The sequence below is a fragment of the Bolinopsis microptera genome, chromosome 4 (genome assembly GCF_026151205.1).
Source record: "Bolinopsis microptera isolate Bmic1 chromosome 4, MBARI_Bmic_1.0, whole genome shotgun sequence".
Classification (NCBI taxonomy): Eukaryota; Metazoa; Ctenophora; class Tentaculata; order Lobata; family Bolinopsidae; genus Bolinopsis; species Bolinopsis microptera.
Genome location: NC_087075.1, coordinates 7155104 through 7181373, shown reverse-complemented (window position 1 = coordinate 7181373; position 26270 = coordinate 7155104). Strand labels below are relative to the sequence as shown.

Here is a 26270-nt window from a genome sequence, read left to right as displayed (position 1 = left end):
AAGGGACGGACACCCTTTTTGGCACGACTATCGCATCGGCTTGAATCGCATCGGCTTGAATGCAGAGTTGAATGCATTATTCTCCGACATTCAAATTTAAAGTGTTATGTAGTCATCACTACAAAATCTAACCATCATCTATGCGGTGTCTCTTTAAACTTGACAAATTTGTAACATTAGTGCTAAAATTATATCCGGTTAAGATGATATCCGCAAACTTTTTATTACGGATGAGCTTACATGTAAGACGTAAGTGTGCTCAATGCTCATCGACTACAACATACCGGAAAAATAGTGTGAGCTTGCTTAACCACTGTCTTTAAGACAAATTTGTACGTAATAAAGTACGTAATTCCCGGCGTTTTATCGAAGAATGTCGAGTTAAATGTAGCGTTTATTTGTTATAATTTCTCACCAACTTATCTTGGTTCAACTTCAGGACGAGCGCGATATCAAGATTGTTGGCTGCGAGTTAATACAGTCTAGCGGTTTACTCTTACAGCTGCCTCAGGTTGCCATGGCAACTGCTCAAATACTGTTCCACCGTTTCTACCTTGTCAAGTCCCTCGTCATTCACAACTACGAGGTTTGTCCGAATTATTTGTTATTTACAGATTATATTGAACAGTGAACACTTTTATAATCATATCAGTGTGCATGATGATTTTATTTAGATAAAATCATATGTTATTTACAGGATATATGCCCATCTTACGTTATACACAGTTTAATAACCTATTCATGTCTAATGATTGTAGAAATAACATAATAACATAATTTCAGCACCAAGCAATGGCAGCAATATTTCTTGCAGCTAAGATAGAAGAGCATCCCCGGCGCATCAGAGATGTAATCAACTGCTTCCATCACATAAAGCAAGTCAAGGAAAAGAAGTAAGTTTTATAAACTACGTTTTATAAATCATTCTGTCACGAATTATGCTGTGACCTTTTTTATTCCAACCATGTCGTAACCGAGAGCTTTTAGCAGTAAGCATGTCTTACACAGTCCATACCAACAACAGCAACATATTTAGGATTTGCGATATTTTGGATCATAACTTTTATCTTTCTCTCAGAAAATATCTTTGATGAATGTAGATGCACTGCAGCAATATCAGTGTAGATGTAGTAGATGCACTGCAGCAAGTTGGTGCTCTATAGAGGCACAGTGTTTGCTGTGTGTAGGATGTAAGTTAGGATTGAAACACCAAATATTTGAAGGTAAGCTAATCCTCCTTTAATCGAGGAACCAGGACTAACTTTACTTTTGTTCAGAACTCCATCACCCCTGGATTTCACCGGTACATTGTACGTCAAACAGAAGAATGATGTCATTAAAGCTGAGCGGCGCCTTTTGAAAGTAAGTTATCCATCCGTTTTACATTTTTATTAGAATCCTGAGGCTATGGGAGATGCCCTATTCTGTTTTCTTTCTGAAATTTCAATTTGGAATCTTTTAGCCTCAGGATTTATGACTATAATTAAGGGAATTTAAACTCTTTAAAAAAAACTGATAGGCTGTGCTAGTTTATCTCTGCGATACTGTGCATTTTATATAGTCTAACCTAGTACAGCCTATCAATTTATGACGATTATAGCGATTTAGAGTCAATCAGCTTCCTCTAAACAGTAATTATTTTGTTGAATTTATTAGAGAATAATTGATTTCCATTTCTAGAGGTGAATTGCCGCCTCCAGAAAGGTACGATCACTATATACTTTATTTGTGTGGTTTAGTGTGGTTTTAAAGAGGCTGGCAGCAGCTTTAGCTCCTAACAACGGTGAGTTCAATCATTTCTTCATTTTTCCTTTGGGTTACGTTTCCTTTTCATCTTGGCGAGAATAAGTCGTACTCGATGAGATTCGAAAAAACTTGAACGATTTGGATGATCTTGATAGGGAGTAACCTCTTGATAATATCATCGTGAAATCATTCCTAAACCACCCGAATGCAAAATGAGATTAAAATTACTTTAGTGAAAGAGGCCAAATAAAACACACCTTGATCAAGAATGTCACGAGTCTCATTCAAGCCATGCTTATTACCAACATTACAGATGCAGGAGCAATGACGCACACGCGTGGGAGACAATTCTACAAGATCACCCAACGACTAGCAAAATACCAACTTAACTTTTTACGAAGCGCATAGTTGTTATCTTTCTGTACGTGCGCGGCGCAAATAAACAAACTTACGATCGTAATTTCATACACATGACTTCTTTGTTTCTCATTACACATTTTAACGATACAGTTCAGATTCTATGGATATCACTTCATAGGGAAGGAGGGTAACTCTGGTCGCCGAACGCTGTGCTGTCAGCTCTGTAAAACCACACTAGACCACATGCCTTTTAACTTTCACCTCCAAAATCCTGGAGACCCTTCTATTTTTCAGGAGCTCGGTTTCTGCGTCCACGTGAAATACCCTCACAAAATCATCATTATAATCCTGTCTCTGATGTTGGAGCAAAGTCAGAACACGGAGCTCGTACAGCTGAGTTGGAACTTCATGAACGATAGCTTGCGGAGTGATGTGTTTATGAGGTATACTCCTGATCAGATCGGCTGTGCCTCTATCTGGCTGTCAGCTCGTATCAAGAAGGTACTTTTCACTCTCCCTTCAATTTTGAATTAAACATTTGTCTGGACGTAGTGTTCAGCCTGTCGAAGGTCATTTCAAAAATGGTTTTCTTTTGTACTCACCTGTATGTTCCCTTTAAACCATTTCATGTGCGGTACTCTGTATTATACAGGGTGGGCCTCAAAAGTCTACCCGTCCTTATCTCTTAAAATTGTAACAGCTCGCTGAGATCTCACTAATTATTTTAAAAACAAAAAGTGGCATAACTTATGTTCTGATAAATATTTTTGCTTCTAAATTTCACAGAATGTTAATAACAAGTAGATAAACCTTTGTGGCAAGTTTTGTGTGATTGCGAGCTTCACTGAGCTTATTTGACCAATTTAGCCCCTGAGCGAGCTAGCTTGAATTTCTCACCCAGAAATGTTTACATTGGTTAACAGGAACCACCAAAAACAATCCTGGGTAACAAAATAAAAAAAACCAGCGATTTATTCACGTTTTACCAATTCTATTCACATGAATCCATCGCACATTCCATTCTCTCTATATTTTAACTGATAAGGACTATCACAGATGATCCTTCCTGCTTGTTTATATCGTTCTTCTCACATGGAATGTGCGATGTATCATGGTGAATAGAATTGGTAAAACATAAATAAATCGGTGGTTTTTTAATTTTTTTACCCAGGGTTTTTTTTGGTGGTTCCTATTAACCAATGTAAACATTAATGGGTGAGAAATTAAAGCTAGCACGCTCAGGAGCTAAAATTGTCAGACAAGCTCAGACTCACACAAAACTTGGCACGAAGTTGTGTCTAATTATGATTGACATTCTCTAAAAATTTGAAGCAAAGATGTTAATCAGAACGTAAGTTATGGCGCTTTTTCATTCTGAAATAAAATAATTAGTGAGATCTCAGCGAGCTGTTACAATTTTAAGAGATAAGGGTAGACTTTTGAGGCCCACCCTGTATTTGCATATATCTGTTTGACAGATGATTGTTTCAGATATGTCTACCAGAGAACCCACCTTGGTACGATTTACTGGACTGTAGCCGGGAGACTTGTGAGGAGATCTCTAAAACAATCCTCAACCTCTACTGCATACCTCGGCCCAACTCTGAAAAACTTGAAAGGGCCATCAATGCTGCTAAAGAAGCCTATGAATTGAAGAAATCATTTAATGAGAAAAGTAAAAGAGACTTGAAGGAAGTCAAGAAATTGGAATCAGCCAGTAACTTTTCGCCTTTAGACCCTAGTAGAAACAAAGACTCGCCTCAGAAATCTAAGCTATCTCCGGCTTCCGTGATAAACAATAAACTAAGTAAACTAGCCGAGAATGGGGGTTCAGAAGGTCATAAAAATGGTAATGTGCGGCGCTCAAAGCACCACTCCCCGAGAAGGCGGTATAGTCCAGTCAGCCCACCCCGACGGAAACACGATCGTTACAGAAAAAAACGCAGATCATCGTCAGATTCAGAGAGCAGTTCGCTTGTCAGAAAAAGAAAACACCGGTCAAAGAGGCATGCCTCTAGTTCCTCTGACGATTCTAGTTCCTCTTCTGATAGCGAGGTAACTAACTCCCTGGTTTATTGACCTATTGAACGGGAAATACAAAATGTAGCCCCTACTAGTAGACGCTTCCCAACCCCCCCTCTCCCCCCCCCCCCCTGAACTAGCCCTCTCATAATATAGCCCTTTTAGCGTTTACCACTGACCTTGCCCCCTTAACCTAACCTTAAACCCTACCCCAAACTTAGCAGCCTTGTATCCAGCCATCCTAGTACTTTATTAATCAGGTTATACCTTCAGGCTGCCCGCGAAGAGGTCAGGAAAAGGAAGCACGAAGAAAAGAAGAAGCTCGCTGACCAGAGAAAACTTCAGGAGAAGATAAAGCTGCTTGAAAAGGAGAAAGAGAGGAGTAAAAAAGAGAAACATGAGAAAATTTTAAGGGACTCTGGCAAGGAACACAGGCACAAAGTCAGATAACGGTTTTTAATGGTTTTGTAAAAACTAATAATGAACTGTTCATCGGTTGAGCGAAGTTATGCAAATGAATTGTGAGCTAAAAATAAATAAAAACAATCAGTTTTAATTTACGTTGGGTTTCATATTCGAAGCAATCGACCTGTTTATTTAAATAGTACCTGGGTTCCTTTTTATGTGATGCCAAACATTTTATCCATTATGTTCTTTCCCCTCGAGACCCCAGTCCTCGATTCTAATCAGATACCCGTGCATACTATATTAACATGTTGCCGTTTAGTAATACCATGGTCACCATTTAGTGTTGAGACTTGCAATCAGATCTCTTAGAGTAAATGTTCTGACTCTAAAAATCGTTTACTTGACAAACGGCAATTGCACGTCTTAACGAAAAGGTGGTAAACATGGATACACCACGTTTCCTAAAACTGGCATATATTTTTAACGAGTTTGAAACATATTATTGAATACAATTCTACGCACCTGTTGTGTAATTTAAGATTTCATTCACTTTGAATAATCATGAACTTTTATTTGAATGATCGCCTTTGCGAATTTGGCGAAATAACAGGTATGTGATTGAGATTGATACGTCGGGTTAGAAAAACCTTGGGAGACTTTCGTGTCACATCAATTTAAAATTTACAAATATCTCCTTAACGGGTGATACTCGTAAAATGTTTGTTTCAAATATATAGTAATATCAAGACCGTCGACGAGTCCAACTCGTCGCGCGTCTTGATAGGTTATAAACCTATATCTCCCCAAATAGCACATCCAATTTGATAAGTATAAATTATAACTTGCTTGATTCTGCACTATTAGTTGAAATGTGTCTACCGAAATTGAACAGGGAATTGGAATTGTTTAAGATCACTTCGGAGGCACCTCTACAAAATCTACTCACTTTCGTGCTTTTCACGGAGAACTTGACCAATAAATCCTAACCATTACCCCGAAGCTATGCATAACCCTAACCACAACCCTAACGCTAACCCGAGCCCTAAACAATCGAATTCGTGTCTAACTAGCCTGTCACGTGACCAAAACAGTTGTTTGACCATAACTCTCCAGGGAAGCATTTTCCCTACGTCATGGGGGGTGAAATTGAATCGGAATCGGCGTCCAAAATACACCGAATTAGAATTTAGATTACTTTTAAATACGTCCTCCGTTTTATAGTTATAGAGTGCGTTGTATTTACCACAAATTTCATTCCTTGTTATACAAAATTAAGGGAAAAACGCAAATGAAAGTGTTCAAATCTTTTAGTTGCCCTAAATGCCACTATAACATGTTTTAGTTGCCCTAAATGTTACAACCTCTAAAATTTACTCACTTTGCCTGCATTCGCCGTTTCGTAAAATTTTGGCTTTAGCTTGATCAAACCAAATGTCGATAACGTAGTTAACATTTTTAACCGGGTAAATTCAGTCTCAACATCTCAGGAATACTATTAATCAATTGTGCGGTCAAACATACTCCTAGTGACGTGAGCATGGGGTCCCTTGCGTAGCAGAAAATACCCGTTAAGGACTGCTTTTATAGTTTTAGGTTATATTAGTGGAACTTGAAAATTTGGGAACTTTGCCAACAAAATAATTTTTTTCCGTTGAGCTTATATAATTTGACATTATAAAACGTGAATTGTAAAATGGAACATGAATAAAACAAGAAGTTTTTCGAAATTATAATATTAATAGTAATAAAAATACACAAAACGAAAATATTTTTTGTATGCATTGTATATATCTGGGTACTATAATGGGGATGACATCCATGTTTTCTGACAGATGACAGCGAATAACTACAAATAAGCTTCCAGTATTGAATAATGAAACCCAAAATCACTGTCATATTGTATCAAACAAATATGGTTGACCTCTCTACAAACATCCAAATCTTAGTGCTCTCTCGACGAGAAATTGTCCGAATCCTGCTTCAAATTAGTTTACACCCGTCTTCTGTTTTTCTAATTGACTACATGTTCTCAAATTCTATTCTGAGTTGAAATAAAACATTAATAAAAATAGCTGTAAAGTTCAATGTTAAGATGTACGGTTGAATGGTGTTCTTACAGTGGGAGCAAAGATCGATGTGAAATAAAATGTTGTTAATGTTATTGCGATCATAATTGAGGAGATTTTAAAGACGTGTAAAACGGATCAGGGGAGTCACTTTTTGAAAGGTAACCAATCAAATTTATAGTTAATCACCGTACGGCGTACATTTGTCTTCATTGGTTGGTTGAAAAATGTGTTGAAAAGTCACGGTCTTTCTCTACACCTACTCAACTTTTAAATCAAAATAAACCGAAAAAGAGTCACTTTCAAGTGAAGATCACTTACTTGCATAGTCGACGCAAGTTTCACAATCACAATGGCCAGCCTCCTGGCCGCAATACCCCCACGGTGAACAGCAACTGTAGACAGTATCAGGATCACACTGAGCAGGGAGTCCGTTAGGTAGGGGGTACTCAGCTCCGCATCGTCCATCGTCTCTCCATAATTTTGGGGGCGCAATTTTAACTCCGTAGTCAACACACCATTTTGTTTCGAGTGAGCACCATCCCCACTTAGAACAGCAAACAGCGCCTAAAGGGTGGTCAGGGTTACACTGACTAGGAGAGCCATCCGCGAGGGGGAACGTCGGACCACATCGCCTGTCGTCTCTCCAAGTAATAGCTGCAATAGAAGTCTTATTACTTATACATATAACAAACAAGTTTAGGTTTTTGTTGTAATCAACTACATTTATTGATTAATGGTGTTTTGACATGAGTTGAAAGTATGATTATCATTATTTGAATATACAACTACAAGCAATATTTGGGTACTGTTTTCCTATCATCTACAGAAACTACAATGACTGTCATCTTTAATAATTATTTACATCATTTTGAATTCCTTGAAAACCTTTCAAATTCCAACTTGCACATTGTGTATTAGTATTACTATCAGCTTTGGTTTTCTCGCTCCTATCTCGAAGTACGCTAGTTAGTAGTTATTAAGCTATCGAAAGCAAGCCAAAGATATTTCTACTGAGTGTGATTGATGCAATAAACCTTGATTCATTACAATTCACAAGCCGTGAATGATTGGGAAAAGCGAGCGACCAGTAACCAGTTCCATTCTCGGTATCATTTTGCATTTGAGAACGTTAATTAAAATTGATATCACTTCCTTTTGATTGGGAAACTGAAAGGGAGATACTGGCAACGGTCCACTCTACCCAATTATGCCTATGGGTTTTGGCAAAAGTAACTTAACCGGATTACGAAAATCAAGACGAATCTAAAAATTGGACACTAGACACAGCTGCTTAACTGAAATTGCACAAATTGGACTGCATTACCAGGATCTGATTCGAAATCACCTGCCATTTCGATCTAATTAAGAAATAAAAACACATTCATCATTTCACTGCCACCTAGCGCATATTTGTACATTACTAAGAGAACACTTATTACTATTACTAATAACACTTATTACTAATAAAACACTTATATATTAGTCGCAGCGATATAATATCCGCAATTCTTGAAAATGTGTCAACCCGACCAAATGTGCTGCATGATAGTGATCGCAGATCAGAGCTGTAATTAGAAATTATAATTAATTGATGGAATTTGAAATTACGATTTTTGATTTTAAATAAATATTTGCGTGCCCTGCTAGATGAACATTTCATGTTATTACAATCATACATGTTTAAGTAGACATTCATTGGCACTACGGACCAGTCCCCAATCAATCACTTACTCTTAGTCTTAGTGTTCTAATTTTACCTGGGCAAGGGTCAGCGTTGCAGTCTTGAGATTCCGAATCGTCTCCATTGCAATCAACCCCTCCATTTGCTGGGGCAGGGTTAGAACAACTTCTGATCCTATTTTGAGATCCTCCTCCGCATGCAACCGAGCACTCTGACCAATCCGAGAATTCAGACCATCCTCCGTCAACGGGACAAGGGTCAGCGTTGCAGTCTTGAGATTCCGAATCGTCTCCATTGCAATCAACTCCTCCATTTGCTGGTGCAGGGTTGGAACAACTTCTGATCCTATTTTGAGATCCTCCTCCACATGCAACCGAGCACTCAGACCAATCAGAAAAGCTAGACCATTCTCCGTCAACTGGACAAAGGTTATTGTTAATTTGGCAATTGGAGCACACCAAAATTTTGTATTACGTCAGCAGCCGAGAGGGGGGGGGGGGGGGGGGGGGGGGGGGGGGGGGGGGGAGAGGTTGGGGGAATACTGACGGGGCAGAGCCCAGAGGAATCTGGACTTTTTTCCCGAACACTACACACTACCTACCCGAGATACTATCTTGGAATCGATGCTTCCCCTTTGCAATTAAATCTCGGAAGGCATGCCTCCCCTTTGCACCGTAAACTTGAAATTTGTTTGCCATCGATTTTATCAGATCTCTAACTTAATTTTAACATGGTTTTTAAGGCACCTGAATATGGCGATTTTGGGTTTTTACCGAATTTCGTATAACTATTATAACAGTGCTGGCGCGTATTTTGCGCAAATTCTTTAAAAATCTATACATAACTATTTTTATTCCTGTCATCTATGCAGACATTGAATTAGAATACTTTGAACTTAAAATATGCTTGCTGAACGACTTTCGATCAGTCCTAATAAACAGTAAAGGGGGTATAATAGTATAGTGAGTATAAATGTATAATGGCGGCGGTCGTGCTTGCCAGCACTGTGATACAAATATTTTGGACTAAAAATGAACCTGCTGAACGACTCTATATGAGTCTAATAGATATAGGATAAAGGGACTATGCTTATATAATATATAAGGAAAGGGGTATACAGTAAAACCCCGATTTATCGCGGAGTTTGGGGAAAAAGAAACATTCGCGGTAAATCGGGGTCTGCAGTGAATCGGGGTTTTGACTTTGTTTGGTTTGCATTATGTATGTTTAGAAAAGTTACTAAAAAAATAACTATCCGGATTACGAAAATCAAAAATAGTCTAAATAATGGACACTAAAGAGCTGCTAAACTGAAATTGCACAAATTGGACTGCATTACCAGGATCTGATTCGAAATCACCATTCACCTGCCATTTCGATCTAATTAAGAAATAAAAACACATTCATCATTTCACTGCCACTTAGCGCATACTTGTACATTACTAATAAAACACTTAGTTGCGGCGATATCCGCAATTCTTGAAAAATTTTTAACCCGACCAAATGTGCTGATTGCAGATCAGAGCTGTAATTAAAAATTATAATTAATTGATGGAATTTTAAATTACGATTTTTTATTTTAAATAAATATTTGCGTGCCCTGCGGGGATGAACATTTCATATAATTACAATCATATAATTATGTGTTTAAGTAAACATTCATTGGCACTACGGACCAGTCCCCAATCAATCACTTGGGGGTATCCAATGGTGAAAAATGGTGAAAAATGGGGAAATTTTACAATTTAAAAACCCAATTTACCATAAAAATCATTCACCATTTTTCACCATTTTTCACCATTTTTCACCATTTTTCACCATTTTAGATTTTTATTTTCAAACTATCAAATCAAAATATTAAATGTGTACCAAGAGCTCAGTTTTGATGAACCCTACTCAGTACTCGCCATGTTCACTAAAAGTAACCAGTTTTATGTACCTCTCGCACCATGGTCACTAAAAGTTACCAGTTTTGGTGTACCTTACTTGCCATGTTTACCCAAAAGATTTGATGTAGCTTTGTCTTTATTCCCCAAAAGTTACCAGTTTTGATGTACCTCATTCGCCATGTCTACCCAAACTTACCACTTTTAATGTACTTTACTCGCCATGTTTACCAAAAGTTACCATTTTCCATGTACCTTACTGATCCTGTTCACTAAAAATTGCCTGTTTTGATGTTACTTACCTGCTGATTTCACCAAAAGTTACCAGTTTTGGTTCAACTTATTAACCATGTTTACCAAAAGTTACCAGTTTTGATGTACAATGTACATTACTCGCCAATTTGACCAAAAAATTGCCATTTTTCGTGTACCTTTCCTACAATGTTCAACAAAAATTGTATGTTTTGATGTTACTTACTCGCTGATTTCACCAAAAGTTACCAGTTTTGGTTCAACTTATTAACCATGTTTACCAAAAGTTACCTATTTGATGTACATTACTCATCCTGTTCACTAAAAATTGCCTGTTTTGATGTTACTTACTTGCTGATTTCACTAAAAGTTACCAGTTTTGGACTTTGGTTCAACTTATTAACCATGTTTACCAAAAGTTACCAGTTTTGATGTACAATGTACATTACTCGCCAATTTGACCAAAAATTGCCATTTTTCGTGTACCTTTCCTACAATGTTCAACAAAAATTGTATGTTTTGATGTTACTTACTCGCTGATTTCACCAAAAGTTACCAGTTTTGGTTCAACTTATTAACCATGTTTACCAAAAGTTACCAGTTTTGATGTACATTACTCATCCTGTTCACTAAAAATTGCCTGTTTTGATGTTAATTACTTGCTGATTTCACCAAAAGTTACCAGTTTTGGTTCAACTTATTTATTAACCATGTTTACCAAAAGTTACCAGTTTTGATGTACATTACTCATCCTGTTCACTAAAAATTGCCTGTTTTGATGTTACTTACTTGCTGATTTCACCAAAAGTTACCAGTTTTGGTTCAACTTATTAACCATGTTTACCAAAAGTTACCTATTTGATGTACATTACTCATCCTGTTCACTAAAAATTGCCTGTTTTGATGTTACTTACTTGCTGATTTCACTAAAAGTTACCAGTTTTGGTTCAACTTATTAACCATGTTTACCAAAAGTTACCAATTTTGATGTACATTACTCGCCAATTTGACCAAAAATTACCATTTTTCGTGTACCTTTCCTACAATGTTCAACAAAAATTGCATGTTTTGATGTTACTTACTCGCTAATTTCACCAAAAGTTACCATTTTCGATGTACCTCTGGCACCATGTTCACCAAAAGTTACCTATTTGGTCGACTTCACAAGGTGGATTGCCTTGTTGTTGAGGAAGGATTATATCTCCGAACTGACACAGAGCTGAATGGCTCCCAGAAAGTGTATAACCTGTCCTACACGCTAGTGAAATGTTTGCCCCGTGCTCCACTGGAAGTAGGTCCTCACTCAGTTCAAACTGGTTCTCATCACCGGGCCAAGTGGTGCAGGAAGCTGAAGTGAGAGTATTAGATGGATGACTGTTCAATCTGGTGGAACTGGAATGTTGTTAGTCTAAAAAAGAAGATAATACTGTCTACTGGTATTAGCAAAATTACTATTTAAATATTTACATGTATCGAACAGTTGATCTATTAAACGTACCTTCTAGAGGTTCCCCGATAGTATAAGAGTCCGATGCTGTATCCCTGGTACTGAAGACGATTGTCGTGTCCTGGACTCCATATATCTCTGCGCACACACTTTCCTCTGCTGTTGCAAACATGTACTCCAACACTTCAATGCCATTGCAGTGGACAGTCAGTCTATCGAGCTCCTTGGTGATCATCCAATATTTGTTGTCATTGGAAGGTAGGTTGATGAATTGACGTCTAGTGACATGAGGGTACGTCTGAGAGTTATCACAGTTTGTTAGGAAGTAGTTAGTGACACTGCCGTAGTTATTGCCGAAGTTAATCTCGAACCAGCGCCCATATGGACCAGATCCTCCGAAGTCTATCCACACTCTCTCCTTGCTGTTTTCTTTCGAGTTGGTTCTGATGTAGAGGGGTTCACCCGGCATATTGATGCTCACTGGGTTATCGTATCCTCTGATCACAGGCATCCACTTTGCTGATAAGAAAATTTACATTTATAGACCGTGCCGTGGATTATTTAAACTGGTTTAAACTGGGGGAGGGGGGGGGGGGGGGGGGGGGGGGGGGGGGTGGGGGGAGGGGAGGGGGGACCAAATTTATACTATGTTCAATGTTCATGTTAGTTCTTCGTAATTTTTTTCGATTTAATAATTTGGTCTGCATGCTTGATTCATACTGTAAACTGAAATATACTCTTACCTTCTGTTATATCAGGAGCTAACGTGAACGCTAACGTGAAGGCTAACATGAAAACTTCCATTCCAAAACTATGTAACTATACTAATGAAAAATAATATAATTATGAAAGTCTGACACACAATTGAGTAGAAATTCTAGCTTTCCTACAATGTTTTAACTAATTTGGAAGTGGTGTAGATTAAGTCAGCTAACGGTAAAAAGCACTGATAAGAGCATAGATGATAAATCGTTACTGAGCCCCAGTGGTCAGTTGTATTGTTTAAGTTCTAAAGAAAGTTATTATTACAAACTAAGAACGGTAAACTGGAAGAGCGAGAACTGACAAGTTAATGATTCACGAGAAAAATTACTAAATATTTAAACGATCCAAATGGTTTAACGACCGAACGCCTAGATTAATTTTCCAGTATTCAAAAACAACTGCTTTCGGTTTTGTGATCCTACATAATTTTACAGTGGTACTTGAACTTACCATATTACTTAGCACATTTAAACAAATATTACTAATACTATGCAATTCATAACGAATCCACGTGAGTTTTCCGAATTTAAATTATAGGACATCTTTACGGAAGTCAATCATCTTGGACACTAAATTGGGAGATAATTAGGAGATAATACCTATTCTTATTATCACAATTTAGAGACACTAGCAGGAACCCGTCTAACCCTAAAGTGGTGTCAAGACTCAAGAGACTAAAATAATTATTATTTATTTAATTCGCGCTTTTGACACCACTTGGGGGTCCAAATTTTGGGCTCTAAAATTCTTATTCCTTGACCAATTTTTTTATTTTTTCATGCTGATTTGAATAGAAGGCCATTAAAGCATCCTATAGTAAGATACTTCGACGTATAATTGTCAACAAAAGGTGTTCACTAGAGTAAATTACCAAATTGTTTTTGAGTTATAACAACAGGTTAAAATTTGAAATGAGGCAAATAAATTATCGAGAAAAATTTCACCAATTTTTCACCATTTTTCACCATTGGATACCCCCCAATCATTTAGTGTTCTAATGTTACCTGGGCAAGGGTCAGCGTTGCAGTCTTGATATTCCGAATCGTCTCCATTGCAATCAACCCCTCCATTTTCTGGGGCAGGGTTAGAACAACTTCTGATCCTATTTTGAGATCCTCCTCCGCATGCAACCGAGCACTCAGACCAATCAGAAAAGCTAGACCATTCTCCGTCAACTGGGCAAAGGTCATTGTTAATTTGGCAATTGGAGCACACCAAAATTTTGTTTTCGCAAAAATTTGTCAGATGACGTATAATTCTGTCGTAACTGGTAACGTACGCAGTATTATATGGAGTACGGTACTGATCTACACAATGTGGCATATTTATTTTAACAGAGTGCCCTAGTTAGCTAAGGGTTATAACTATTTTTATTGTAACGATTAAAACCCAGGTGCTGTCCCGGTTTACATTACAATCAATTATTATTAATAATAATTAAGCCAGAAATATCAAATTAGAAAAAAAGTGAACATCCGCGGTAAATCGGGGTCTGCGGTAAATCGGGGTTTTGTTTGGTTTGCATTATGTATGTTTAGCAAATTTACTATAAAAATAACTATCCGAATTACGAAAATCAAAAAGAATCTAAATATTAGACACTAAAAAGCTGCTAAACTGAAATTGCACAAATTGGACTGCATTACCAGGATCTGATTCGAAATCACCTGCCATTTCGATCTAATTAAGAAATAAAAACACATTCATCATTTCACTGTCACCTAGCGCATATTTGTACATTACTAATAGAACACTTATTACTATTACTAATAACACTTATTACTAATAGAACACTTATTACTATTAGTATTACTAATAACACTTATTACTAATAGAACACTTATTACTATTACTAATAACACTTATTACTAATAAAACACTTATATATTAGTCGCAGCGATATCCGCAATTCTTGAAAATTTGTCAACCCGACCAAATGTGCTGCATGATAGTGATCGCAGATCAGTACAGAGCTGTAATTAGAAATTATAATTAATTGATGGAATTTGAAATTACGATTTTTGATTTTAAATAAATATTTGCGTGCCCTGCTAGATAAGATGAACATTTCATGTTATTACAATCATACATGTTTAAGTAGACATTCATTGGCACTACGGACTAGTCCCCAATCAATCACTTACTCTTAGTGTTCTAATGTTACCTGGGCAAGGGTCAGCGTTGCAGTCTTGAGATTCCGAATCGTCTCCATTGCAATCAACCCCTCCATTTGCTGGGGCAGGGTTAGAACAACTTCTGATCCTATTTTGAGATCCTCCTCCGCATGCAACCGAGCACTCAGACCAATCCGAGAATTCAGACCATCCTCCGTCAACGGGGCAAGGGTCAGCGTTGCAGTTTTGAGATTCCGAATCGTCTCCATTGCAATCAACCCCTCCATTTGCTGGGGCAGGGTTAGAACAACTCCTGATCCTACTTTGAGATCCTCCTCCGCATACAACCGAGCACTCAGACCAATCAGAAAAGCTAGACCATTCTCCGTCAACTGGGCAAAGGTCATTGTTAATTTGGCATTTGGAGCACACCAAAATTTTGTCAGATGACGTAAAATTCTGTCGTAACGTACTGATCTACACAATGTCTTTTAACAGAGTGCCCTAGTAAGCTACTGCTAAGGGTTATAAGGCCCAGGTTCTGGTTGAGAGTACTTAACTTCCTTTAGCCCGGGGTCGTAGGGTTATCAGGGTAATCAGTTAAAATCACATAATAATGGAGCACTGAAGGACTTGACTATATAATTATCAGAGTAGTGAAGGTTTATAGTACAGTACAGTATACTTATTATAGTACAGTACTATACTAATATTACAGTCAAATATATAATTTTGCCGGAAATTATTTGGAATATTAAGCGATTAATAGCTTAATAGTAGCCATTCCAGAGCGTTCCCAAAGAATCTCACTTGGGAAAAACAAAATTGGTTAGTGCCAGGTTCGTTTCATCTTTAACGGGAAAATGTTCATGGCAAGGTAAAGAAAAGTAAATTATTGTGAATTAATATCATTACCAGGTACTTGACCACAAGTGAGGAAGATATCTTCACTGTGAGCACAGTTGTGTGATGTAATGTAGGTACAGGAACTCCAATACGTACTGCTGCATCTGACGTCATCAAGTCCTATGTTGTAATTATTCTGTATGTCCCATTTTGAACCAGAATTCCAGCTCACTTCCTCGTGAAGGAATCCCATTTCTCTACAAATAGCTGCAGCAGCATTATCAGAGAAACTATCGTCACACACTGTGTTACCATCTACTAAAAGCAATCCAATCTGTACACCTTGAGTAATAGTGGCACCTCCACTGTCCACGAGTCTGAATACTGCAAGTACGTAGTGTTAAACTTAAAGTGTTAATGAACAACATGTATAGTTTTCATGCTTTAACCCTTGATAACCATCATATATCAACCCTCATATATAACTAGGCAGTGCGCCATCGACTGTAAGACGCGCGCGCTGACCATTGAATGATTTTGTAGCTCTTATTTCGGCCAGCACATTATTTCGGAAACAATCAAAAAGTTATAATACTTCCCATATGACAATTTTGTTGAAATTTGGTCAGCGTATGTAAACACTTATGTTTTACTGAACCTAATTTAGTTTGAGCAATTTCGATGGTCAGAATTTGAGTTATCAACGGATTTATACCTATTTTGTCATTTTTAGACCACTTAATCAAGGCCAATCTCTCCCAACTAAATTAGGTTCGGTAGTTAAGTATGATTGGAAGGTTCTGACAAATTTTCAGCATGATTCATGTTCAGAAACTGAAGATATGATAGAATAATACGACAAAAATCAACGAATTTCGTCAAATTACGCGACTTTTACACCTAATTTTGCTCCAAAAGCCGCGCACCATCAAATTTGGCACCTAGGCGAAACTCACTGATCATTCCAAAAAGGTATAACAAATTTGGTACTGTGAAAATTCTCACAGTCTCTAGAAAACAATGGTACAAAAATTTTGAAAATCCGAGCAAGTTTATTTTATCGTGCACCCCCTAATATAACCATCATGTATCAACCCTGTTCTTATGTGTAACCTGGCTCGCCAATCCCTGTGCGCGGCGCTCTTTTCAAGCTTCCTGAATCCTGTACTGCATGATACGTGAGATGAGCGCGCCGACTCACTGCGACTGCGAGCGAGACGACCTTGTATCACGTCGTGACCCCCGCTGTCGTTTCACTATAGTAGAGTTTTAACGATACAGGGGGAGCCGCGCACTCGTGCGCGGCGGGCCATACAACGTATGACAAAGACGACCAGGGTATGCGTTGTCGGATGTTACTTGTCTAAATTTCTACGAAGTAGCGCGCGCGGCGCCGCGCCGGGGAATACTGACGGGGCAGAGCCCAGAGGAATTTGGACTTTTTTGCCGACTGGACCAGGGACCTACCCCGAAATATTTATTTTGGAAGTGCTGCATTTACGTTATATGATTTAAATCTGTCATGGATCAACATTTAAAAAATTAACGGGTGATACTCGTAAAATATCTGTTCCATATATTGGACCGTCGACGAGTCCAACTCGGCGCGCGTCCTGGTAGGTTGTATATGTAAACCTACAATTTAAAAACAGTGGCACTATAAAGCTATTTGTACCACGTCGTGACACCCACGGTCGTTTCACTTTGTCTTCATCGTTCTTACGATACAGGGGAGCCGCGCACTCGTGCGCGGCGGGTCATACAACGTATGACAAAAAAGGAAAGGGTGGATAATGATTAATTACTCTATCGAGTGTAGATCTACACTCGACAGTCACGTGACTTTTTAAACACGTTCTCTAGCTGTACTGCAACTGGCCCTGAATGACTATTCGAAATCCTAGCCCTCTAATCTGATCCCAACCCTAACCCTAATCTAATCTTTAACAAAAGCATACATTACCTTGGGACCTCAGGCTACCATGTTCATAAATAGAGATTAGGCGGAATGACAGGCTGAGCGCGGCCCAGTAAAAGCATACACTGAAACCCTTGTAGCGCGATGCGTTACTGTGCCGCGCCGCGCACTCAATGAGGCTTCTCTAGATCGGCGAGATGCGCTACTGTGCCGCGCCGAGCTGAGATGAATTGACATCGTCAATTAACTGAAACCCTAACCCTTACGAGAAATTAGACCAACTTCCTTATACCATATACGGTCATATCATGTGATCGAGACAGTTTTTCGATAATATCTCGCCAGGGGAGCATTTTAACCCTATTATATATGTCATGGGGGGTGATTCGGAATTTGACCATTGTTAATGGTCTGGCCCGGCGCGCGCTACTTCGTAGCACGTGCCATCGGGAAGAAAGCGGCTTACTGGGCCGCGCTCAGCCTGTCATTCCACCAAATCTCTATTTGTTTATGAACATGATAGCCTGAGGTCCCCAGGTAAGAAAGCGGCGCGCGCTACGTCGAAGAAATTTAGACGAGTAACATCCGTCAATTCGGAATCAGCGTCCGCGCGGGATGATGATTAATCACTCTACACTCGATCGACTGTCACGTGACTTTTTCAACCCCTTCTCTAGCTGGTCCTGAACGACTATTCGAAACCCTAACCCTCTAATCTGATCCCATCCCTAACCCTAACCCAATCCTTAACAAAAGCATATGCTGAAACCCTAACCCTAACTAGATATTAGACTAACTTCCTTATACGGTCATATCACGTGATCGAAACAGTTTTTCGCCAATATCTCGTCAGGGGAGCATTTTAACCCTATGTCATGGGGGGAGTTTCGGAATCAGCGTCCGAAAATACATCGAATAAAGTTGGTTTCAACTGTCGGGGGCCCTTTTAGAACAATCTCGAAGATCGACTGTAGAGAGATTTAGCACGCTCGGTCCGCGCGTCCGAAAATACATTGATTCAAGTTGGTTTCAACTACCGGGGGCCCTTTTAGAAAAATCTCGAAGATCGACTGTAGAGTGATTTAGCACGCTTGGGAAAAGGTATATGCACGATATAAAAACTTAGAGCTTAAGAAGAATAAATGTATTTTGTATTTTACCCTGGCGGTCACATTCAGTGCGAGGACTCGCAGACCAGCGCCCCCTATATGTCATGTGCGAAGTGCCCACCAGAAAGCATTCTCGGTAAGCCCAATATGCGGGACTCACGGCTACTCCTTTACAGCGGGGATTAGCATCACACCATTCCTGACAACTCGCAAAACTCCTAAACTGTCTCTGGTCTAATTTCTGGGATTCCGGAAACATACCAACATTCTGCTGGTAGTCTGTATAACAGCCTGAAACGACACCTGAAACAATACAATTATATTAAATGATTTAGGGTCTTCAATTTTCAAAGTCTAGTCACAAGTCAATGAGTACTGAGTAGTCATGGATCAACATTTAAAAACAGTGACACTATAAAGCTATAAGTATAAAAGAAATTGGAAATGTAAACGCAAAATCAAATATTTAATGAGGATAAAAGGAAAAGGTATATGCACAATGTAAAAACTTAGAGTTGGAGGACTTTGCCGCTTCGACGCGCCGCGCAAACTAGCATTCTTGCTCCGCATCGAAGCTCTGTTAATCGTTGCTCTGTTAATTCGCAGAGCAACGATGTGGAAGGGTTGACATCGTCAATCAAACTTAGAGCTTAAGAAGAAAAATGTATTCTGTATTTTACCCTGGCGGTCACATTCTGTTTGAGGACTCGCAGACCAGCCCCTCCTTGTTGTTATGTGCGAAATGCCCACCAGAAAGCATTCTCGGTAAGCCCAATATGCGGGACTCACGGCTACTCCTTTACAGCGGGGATTAGCATCACACCATTCCTGACAACTCGCAAAACTCCTAAACTGTCTCTGGTCTAATTTCTGGGATTCCGGAAACATACCAACATTCTGCTGGTAGTCTGTATAACAGCCTGAAACGACACCTGAAACAATACAATTATATTAAATGATTTAGGGTCTTCAATTTTCAAAGTCTAGTCACAAGTCAATGAGTACTGAGTAGTCATGGATCAACATTTAAAAACAGTGACACTATAAAGCTATAAGTATAAAAGAAATTGGAAATGTAAACGCAAAATCAAATATTTAATGAGGATAAAAGGAAAAGGTATATGCACAATGTAAAAACTTAGAGTTGGAGGACTTTGCCGCTTCGACGCGCCGCGCAAACTAGCATTCTTGCTCCGCATCGAAGCTCTGTTAATCGTTGCTCTGTTAATTCGCAGAGCAACGATGTGGAAGGGTTGACATCGTCAATCAAACTTAGAGCTTAAGAAGAAAAATGTATTCTGTATTTTACCCTGGCGGTCACATTCTGTTTGAGGACTCGCAGACCAGCCCCTCCTTGTTGTTATGTGCGAAATGCCCACCAGAAAGCATTCTCGGTAAGCCCAATATGCGGGACTCACGGCTACTCCTTTACAGCGAGGATTAGCATCACACCATTCCTGACAACTCCCTAAACTCCTGAACTGTCTCTGGTCTAATTTCTGGGATTCCGGAAACATACCAACATTCTGCTGGTAGTCTGTATAACAGCCTGATTGTTTTTCTTACGGTATTAAATGATTTAGGGTCTTCAAAATATCCAGGTAGAATTGTACAAAATTGTATAAAATGCGAAGAACTAGTAACTAGCACTGGAAAATTGGACCATTGTTACTGTTAGCATTGCTATTAGTCCAGTGTTGGTTCACAATCACATGTTGGTGAAATTAAGAAGTTTGATCGAGCCTAATAACGCGAAGTCATGGACATATGTTGAGAATCTGCTTTATCATTATGATTATGTTATTGTTAGGTAATTTCCATTCAAATTACTTGAATTTAATCAAAAATTAGAATCAAATATTTGTATTTACCTGTTGCAAAAGCAGCCCCCAATAGGCACGCCAAAAAGAAAAGCTTCATGTTAATTTGTTATCCCGATGCTAGAAAGAAAATTGAGTGGTATGGCATTAACCATCAATAAAAAATAAAATTCAATATTGAATATAACAATATATACTACTCATAAAATCTGTCCAGCTAAATACAAAGACGGCAAGTGGCATACATTTTATATTTTAGATGAAATTTATAAACAATTACTGAAGCTGGCATTTCAACTAGCTTTAGTTTAAATAAATCCAAGGCATGATGAAAGTTTGAATATATTAAAGTGACGACCAAGTATGAAGTAAAATCAAGTATAGTGAGGAGATGTCCCCTGATATGAGCTATGAGGACATCTCAAGTCGTATTAATGAAGAACTGAACGATTGCTGCAGTCGTATTAATACAGCTTAATTCCCGTCCCACAACGCGTGCACTGCCGCGTGCACTGCCACGTGCACTTTGTGCGAGAGTCGTGACCTGAATTAGCCACGTCACACTAAATTGAACAAAAGTTCCTCTTCTGTCTTCGATTGCAGCTGAATTCTTGTTGAATATAATTTATATAAAAGATTAAAAGAAATTTGATCCTCGAATCATTATTTGAGGATAATTGCAGTTGTCTTATTATATCATTCGTCGTCTAGGTAGTTTCTATGTATATATTTTAATAAGTTTTTCTTTAATCTTTATTCAATTAATTTTTATCATGAACCTCAGATTTGATAATACTAATAGGTGCCTAACTCAAGAAATGCTAAAACATTTCTAGCGTGCCCACTCTGAATCACTCTAAAAGCTCGAAAAAGTCGAAACAGCTGAAACCAAATTGAAATTGAATCGATATATTTTTGAACGCTGATTCCGAATCACCCCACATGATAATGATATAACTATAAGGTTAAAATCCTCCCTGGCGAGTTATCGGCAAAAAAATGTTTCGATAACATGACCACAAGTACAACCATCATACTTTACAATTACAATTGTAATAGATTAAAAAGAACTACCCGAAGGCAGCTGAACTAGGCAATAAAGATCCAATAAACATCAGCTTATTGGACACTAACTATATCGCCCTTATCCCGAAGTACTAGCTATCGACCCGAAAGCAACCCAAAGAGATTTTTGCAGCATGTGATTGATGTAATTAATCGAAACTTATTACAATTCGTAAGCCGTGAATGAATGGGAAAAGCGAGCGACCGATTTCATTCTCGGTATCATTTTGCATTTACGGACGGTCATTCAAATTAATATAATTTACTTTTGTTTGGGAAAGAGAGACACTGGCAGCGGTCCACTCTACCCAATTATGGGTTTTGGTCAAATATACTATAGAAAGTAAGTGAAATCGAGTATGCAGTTTGGTGTCTACAATTTTTTCTAGGGACAGGGTCCTTTGCAAGGACAAAAAGAAATCGCGACATGTGCAGAATCACGCTTATTTCAGTTCTCCGCGACAAATCACGCATTGTCCTTTAAATCTGAGGACCAAATATCACATTCTCAATGAGTATATGGAACCATCAACCAATAACATCCACAGCCTTACGAATGTAGGTACGAACTTCGAAAAACCGATAAAATATTTTCGGCTCATAATGATCAGGGTAACATAAAACGTGAACAGAAGTTTCCAGCATGAACCGTAGAGAAAAGTGGTTCCTAGGAATCTACTTTCACAAGCATTTCTTAACCCACTCGCCTGCTGACGTAACCTTATCAGCCTTAAACTTCCCTAAAACTTGACCACTATAGACATAAATTTGACCACTAAGTTCTGGCGAACTTAAGTTGTCGAACTAAAGTGCGAATCTTGTCAGATACTGGTCACAAACGTCGCCGGATCAATAGTTATTGATTTGTGTATTTCTTGTTATTGAACAATGGACCGCTTTCTAAAACTTACTGGGCGGCGAGAGCACTTTTGATCTAGGCGATTTAAGAATGAAAAAGGAATTCCGATCATTTCCTATTTTTTTTATATTCTTGTTTTGTATATTTTTTGTCAGTGCAGTGGATACTAATTTCTGCTCATTTTGGGTTAAATACACTACCAGTTAAAGGTAAGGGGTCAAGAGTGGGATAAAATTTAATTTATAAAACTTTTTTAGATTCGATAATAAATTGCAGTTAAATTGTGGCTAAAGTTGTAAATTTTTAACAGTGTTAGAATTTTTAATGAAAATTAGGCATTACCCGGAAAATCGGATGAGATAAGGGGCAAATTATTATATAACATTATTCATGAACCAATTTGTGTTGCACGATGTATAATCAAAAGTACGGACTTTTATCAAATTCAAGCGTACTCCATTTTACCAACTTATAAAAATGACACATTAAACGAACTTAAATCACGATTCTAAATTGCCCTTGCAATAGCATCAGGCATTCAGCTATTCAGGGTAGCATGAAACGTAAACAAAAGAAGTTTCCAGCATGAACCAAGGCGAAAAGTGGTTTCTAGGAAATAGGAATCCACTTTCACAAGCATTTCTTAACCCACTCGCCTGCTGACGTAACCTTGTTAGCCTAATTAAACTTGACCACTATAGACATAAAGTTGACCACTAGACATAAAGTTGACCACTAGACATATAAAACTTGACCACTAGACATAAACTTGACCACTAGACATACAATGGATCGTGAAATCGTGCTGTAGGTGAAATCAGTGTTGTTATTGATTGTCACTTCTCAGATGGTACACGTACCCTAGTTCGACACGTACTCTAGTTCGAAAGAACTTAGACTGGATGAAAAAGATATTTAATATCTATAAAGATACATTTTGTAATTTAGATTATCTATCAATTTAGCTTTCCACTTATTTTGCTTTCCACTTATTTTGCTTTCCACTTATTTTGCATTTCACTTATCTCATGCTGTATAACTAATATTATGAGTAATATGTGCACATTATGTAATCTTATTGGGAGCTTAGCTTAGCTGATTGTAATCCTGGACCAGGCAAAAGTCCTGCTCACATTGGGACTGTCGCTAAGTTTCTCGATGTAATTCGACTTACATGACCCTAAATAACATAATTGACTCGGGTACACTTTTTCACCAGTGGGGCATTTCTCGGAATCACGCCCTTTTTGACCGCACCCATATCGCGACCCCCACTATAAATTATCTCGGCTTCTGATTGAGATACAGACCTCAGCCATGAACCAAACGGTGCCTAAGATGCTTGTTTATATTAGTGCTATGAAGATACTTAAGGCCTAAGAGACTTAGTTTTTGAGAAATCGCCAAAAATACGATTTTACTATATTAGCAGTCTCGAGAGTAACAATTATCACACTTATTTCAAGATATCTCCGCTTCTGATTGGAGCTAAGCGCTCATCTTGGGCATTAAAATGGTCAAAATCGTCATATTGAGTGGGGTAGAGCATGGTTTCAAAGTCTTCAGACTTCAGGTTGTTGAGTTATTAGTTCAGATCCCAATGTTATGCTCTCGCGAGTAGCGATTGACACACTTATTACAAGATATCTCAGCTTCTGATTGGAGCTAAGCGTTCATCTTGGGCATTGAAATGGTCAGAATCATCATATTGAGTGGGGTAGAGCATGGTTTCAAAGTCTTCAGACTTCAGGTTGTTGAGTTATTAGGTCAGATCCCATTTTTACGCTCTCGCGACTAGCGATTGATGCACTTATTTCAAGATATCTCCGTTTCTGATAATTGGAGCTAAGCGCTCATCTTGGGCATTAAAATGGTCAGAATCATCATATTGAGTGGAGTAGAGCATGGTTTCAAAGTCTTCAGACTTCAGGTTGTTGATTTATTAGGTCAGATCCCATTTTTACGCTCTCGCGAATAGCGATTGAAGCACTTATTTCAAGATATCTCAACTTCTGAGTGGAGCTGTGGAGATAAGCGTTCATCATGGGCATGTTATAAACGCGCGTCCTGGTAGGTTATAAACCTACAACTTGTCACAAACGTTGTCGGATCTATTGTTATTAATTTGTGTTTTGCTTGTTATTGAACAATGGACCGCTTTCTAAAACTTACTGGGCGGCTAGAGCACCTTTGATCTAAGCGAGATACTGGCCGGGGCCGGCGTGGTTTGATAATTTATAAGAAAAAGGAATACCAGTTAAAGGTCCGGGGTCAAGAGTGGGGTTAAATCTAATATTCAAAACTTTCTTAGATTCAATATTTAATTGCAGTTCAGTTGTGTTTGTAGCTAAAGCTGCCAAGTTGTAAATTTTTGACAGTGTTAAATTTTTAAATGAAAATATTAGGCATTTAGGTATCGTCAGGACGATAAAGGTGAAACGACCGTGGGGGTCACAACGTGATACAATGAATTTGAAAAAAGTCTTTACTTTTGATTATACACCGTGCAGCACTAATTAGTTCATGAACAATGTTATGTAATAAGTTGCTCCTTATCTTAACCGATTTTCCGGGTAAATTTTACCGGGTCATACAACGCATGACAACAAATTTAAGCGTACTTTTTAATGAAATGAGGCATTACCCGGAAAATCGGATGAGAAAAGGGGCAAATTATTATATAACATTGTTCATGAACCAATTTGTGTTGCACGATGTATAACCAAAAGTACGGACTTTTGTCAAATTCAAGCGTACTCCATTTTACCGATTTATAAAAATTTCACATGAAACGAACTTAAATCACGATTTTAAATTGCACGTGGAATACCATTACACATGGTCATACGCAATGACCTTAACAGACCCACAATGCACAATTTTAGCCAGGATCAATATTTGAATCAGCATGGATGATGATTAATCACTCTACACTCGACTGTCACGTGACTTTTTTAACCCGTTCTCTAGCTGGTTCTGAACGACTTTTCGAAACCCTAACCCTCTAATCTGATCCCAACACTAACCCTAACCCAATCGTTAACAAAAACATTTGCTGAAACTCTAACCCTAACGAGAAATTAGGCTAACTTCCTTATACGGTCATATCACGTGATCGATACAGTTTTTCGCCAATATCTCGTCAGGAGAGCATTTTAACCATATGTTATGGGGGTCGATTCGGAATCAGCGTCCGAAAATACATCGATTGAAGTTGGTTACAACCATCGGAGGCCCTTTTAGAATAATCTCGAAGATCGACTGTAGAGTGATTTAGCACGCTCGAATCAGGATCACATCATCATGGGACATGAGCCGATCAAATTGAATACCTAGTTAACGAATATATGACACCTAACTTAGCACTGCAAATATAATACATTATATATCTAAAAAATATGTCTAGAATATATTTTTTGACTCGCACCCCAGTGAAAATAAGTTTTTTTTTGAAGTTTTTTTGACCATCCGTTGTTGTACATATTTTATGCATTTATCGACGATAAACTACAGTACAGCTGTACTTACACCCACATTCACAAGCATGCAAGCTCACCTGGTCCAATGAGCGGGAAACAGAGAACAAGGTCTGGTGACGTCATAGTCACGTGACCTCAGGCTCATAATCACGTGACCTCAGACCCAATCAATTGGGTTCTGGCCTGGTCAGCCCCCTGTCACCCGATCTTGAGGTGACGTACGACACCTCGTTAACCCAATCAATTTCTGGAAGGCTGCAAATTTTCACATGCCAAATCCCTAAGATTCTTAAAGAGTTGTACGAGATGACGATACATAGAGGCCGCAGAATTATGAGGACTACCAGATCCTGGTGGAACCTAAGCGATCCATGATATCACGACAGGCCCTAATTTATCGTTCGTTTTGTTACATTGGTGTAAT

General features: G+C 38.5%; 3 protein-coding genes across 3 annotated transcripts in view; 2 read left to right on the top strand and 1 right to left on the bottom strand.

Annotated features, from left to right (window-relative positions):
• LOC134814506 (cyclin-L1-like) overlaps positions 1-5095 on the top strand; it is a 97403-nt gene extending 92308 nt beyond the window's left edge. Inside the window, exons 3-8 of the mRNA XM_063822654.1 lie at positions 440-586; positions 784-893; positions 1278-1362; positions 2401-2607; positions 3598-4161; positions 4402-5095. Of these exons, the coding sequence (XP_063678724.1) occupies positions 440-586; positions 784-893; positions 1278-1362; positions 2401-2607; positions 3598-4161; positions 4402-4578 (1290 nt within the window). The 3' untranslated portion in view covers positions 4579-5095. The remainder of the gene's footprint in view (positions 1-439; positions 587-783; positions 894-1277; positions 1363-2400; positions 2608-3597; positions 4162-4401) is intronic.
• A 1169-nt stretch (positions 5096-6264) lies between these two features.
• LOC134814073 (SCO-spondin-like) lies at positions 6265-20565 on the bottom strand. Its single transcript, XM_063822077.1, has 12 exons — positions 20495-20565; positions 19933-20172; positions 19304-19555; positions 18675-18926; positions 15666-15980; positions 14801-15142; positions 13641-13811; positions 11923-12390; positions 11572-11772; positions 8363-8704; positions 6924-7259; positions 6265-6577 (listed from the first exon to the last, which is right to left on the bottom strand). The coding sequence occupies exons 1-12, from the start codon at positions 20541-20543 to the stop codon at positions 6573-6575; spliced, it is 2973 nt and encodes a 990-aa protein (XP_063678147.1). The 5' UTR covers positions 20544-20565; the 3' UTR covers positions 6265-6572.
• The window catches only part of LOC134814074 (uncharacterized), an 88870-nt gene continuing 69923 nt past the window's right edge, over positions 7324-26270 (top strand). The window contains exon 1 of the mRNA XM_063822078.1: positions 7324-7335. The gene's annotated coding sequence lies outside the window, so the exon portion shown is untranslated. The remainder of the gene's footprint in view (positions 7336-26270) is intronic.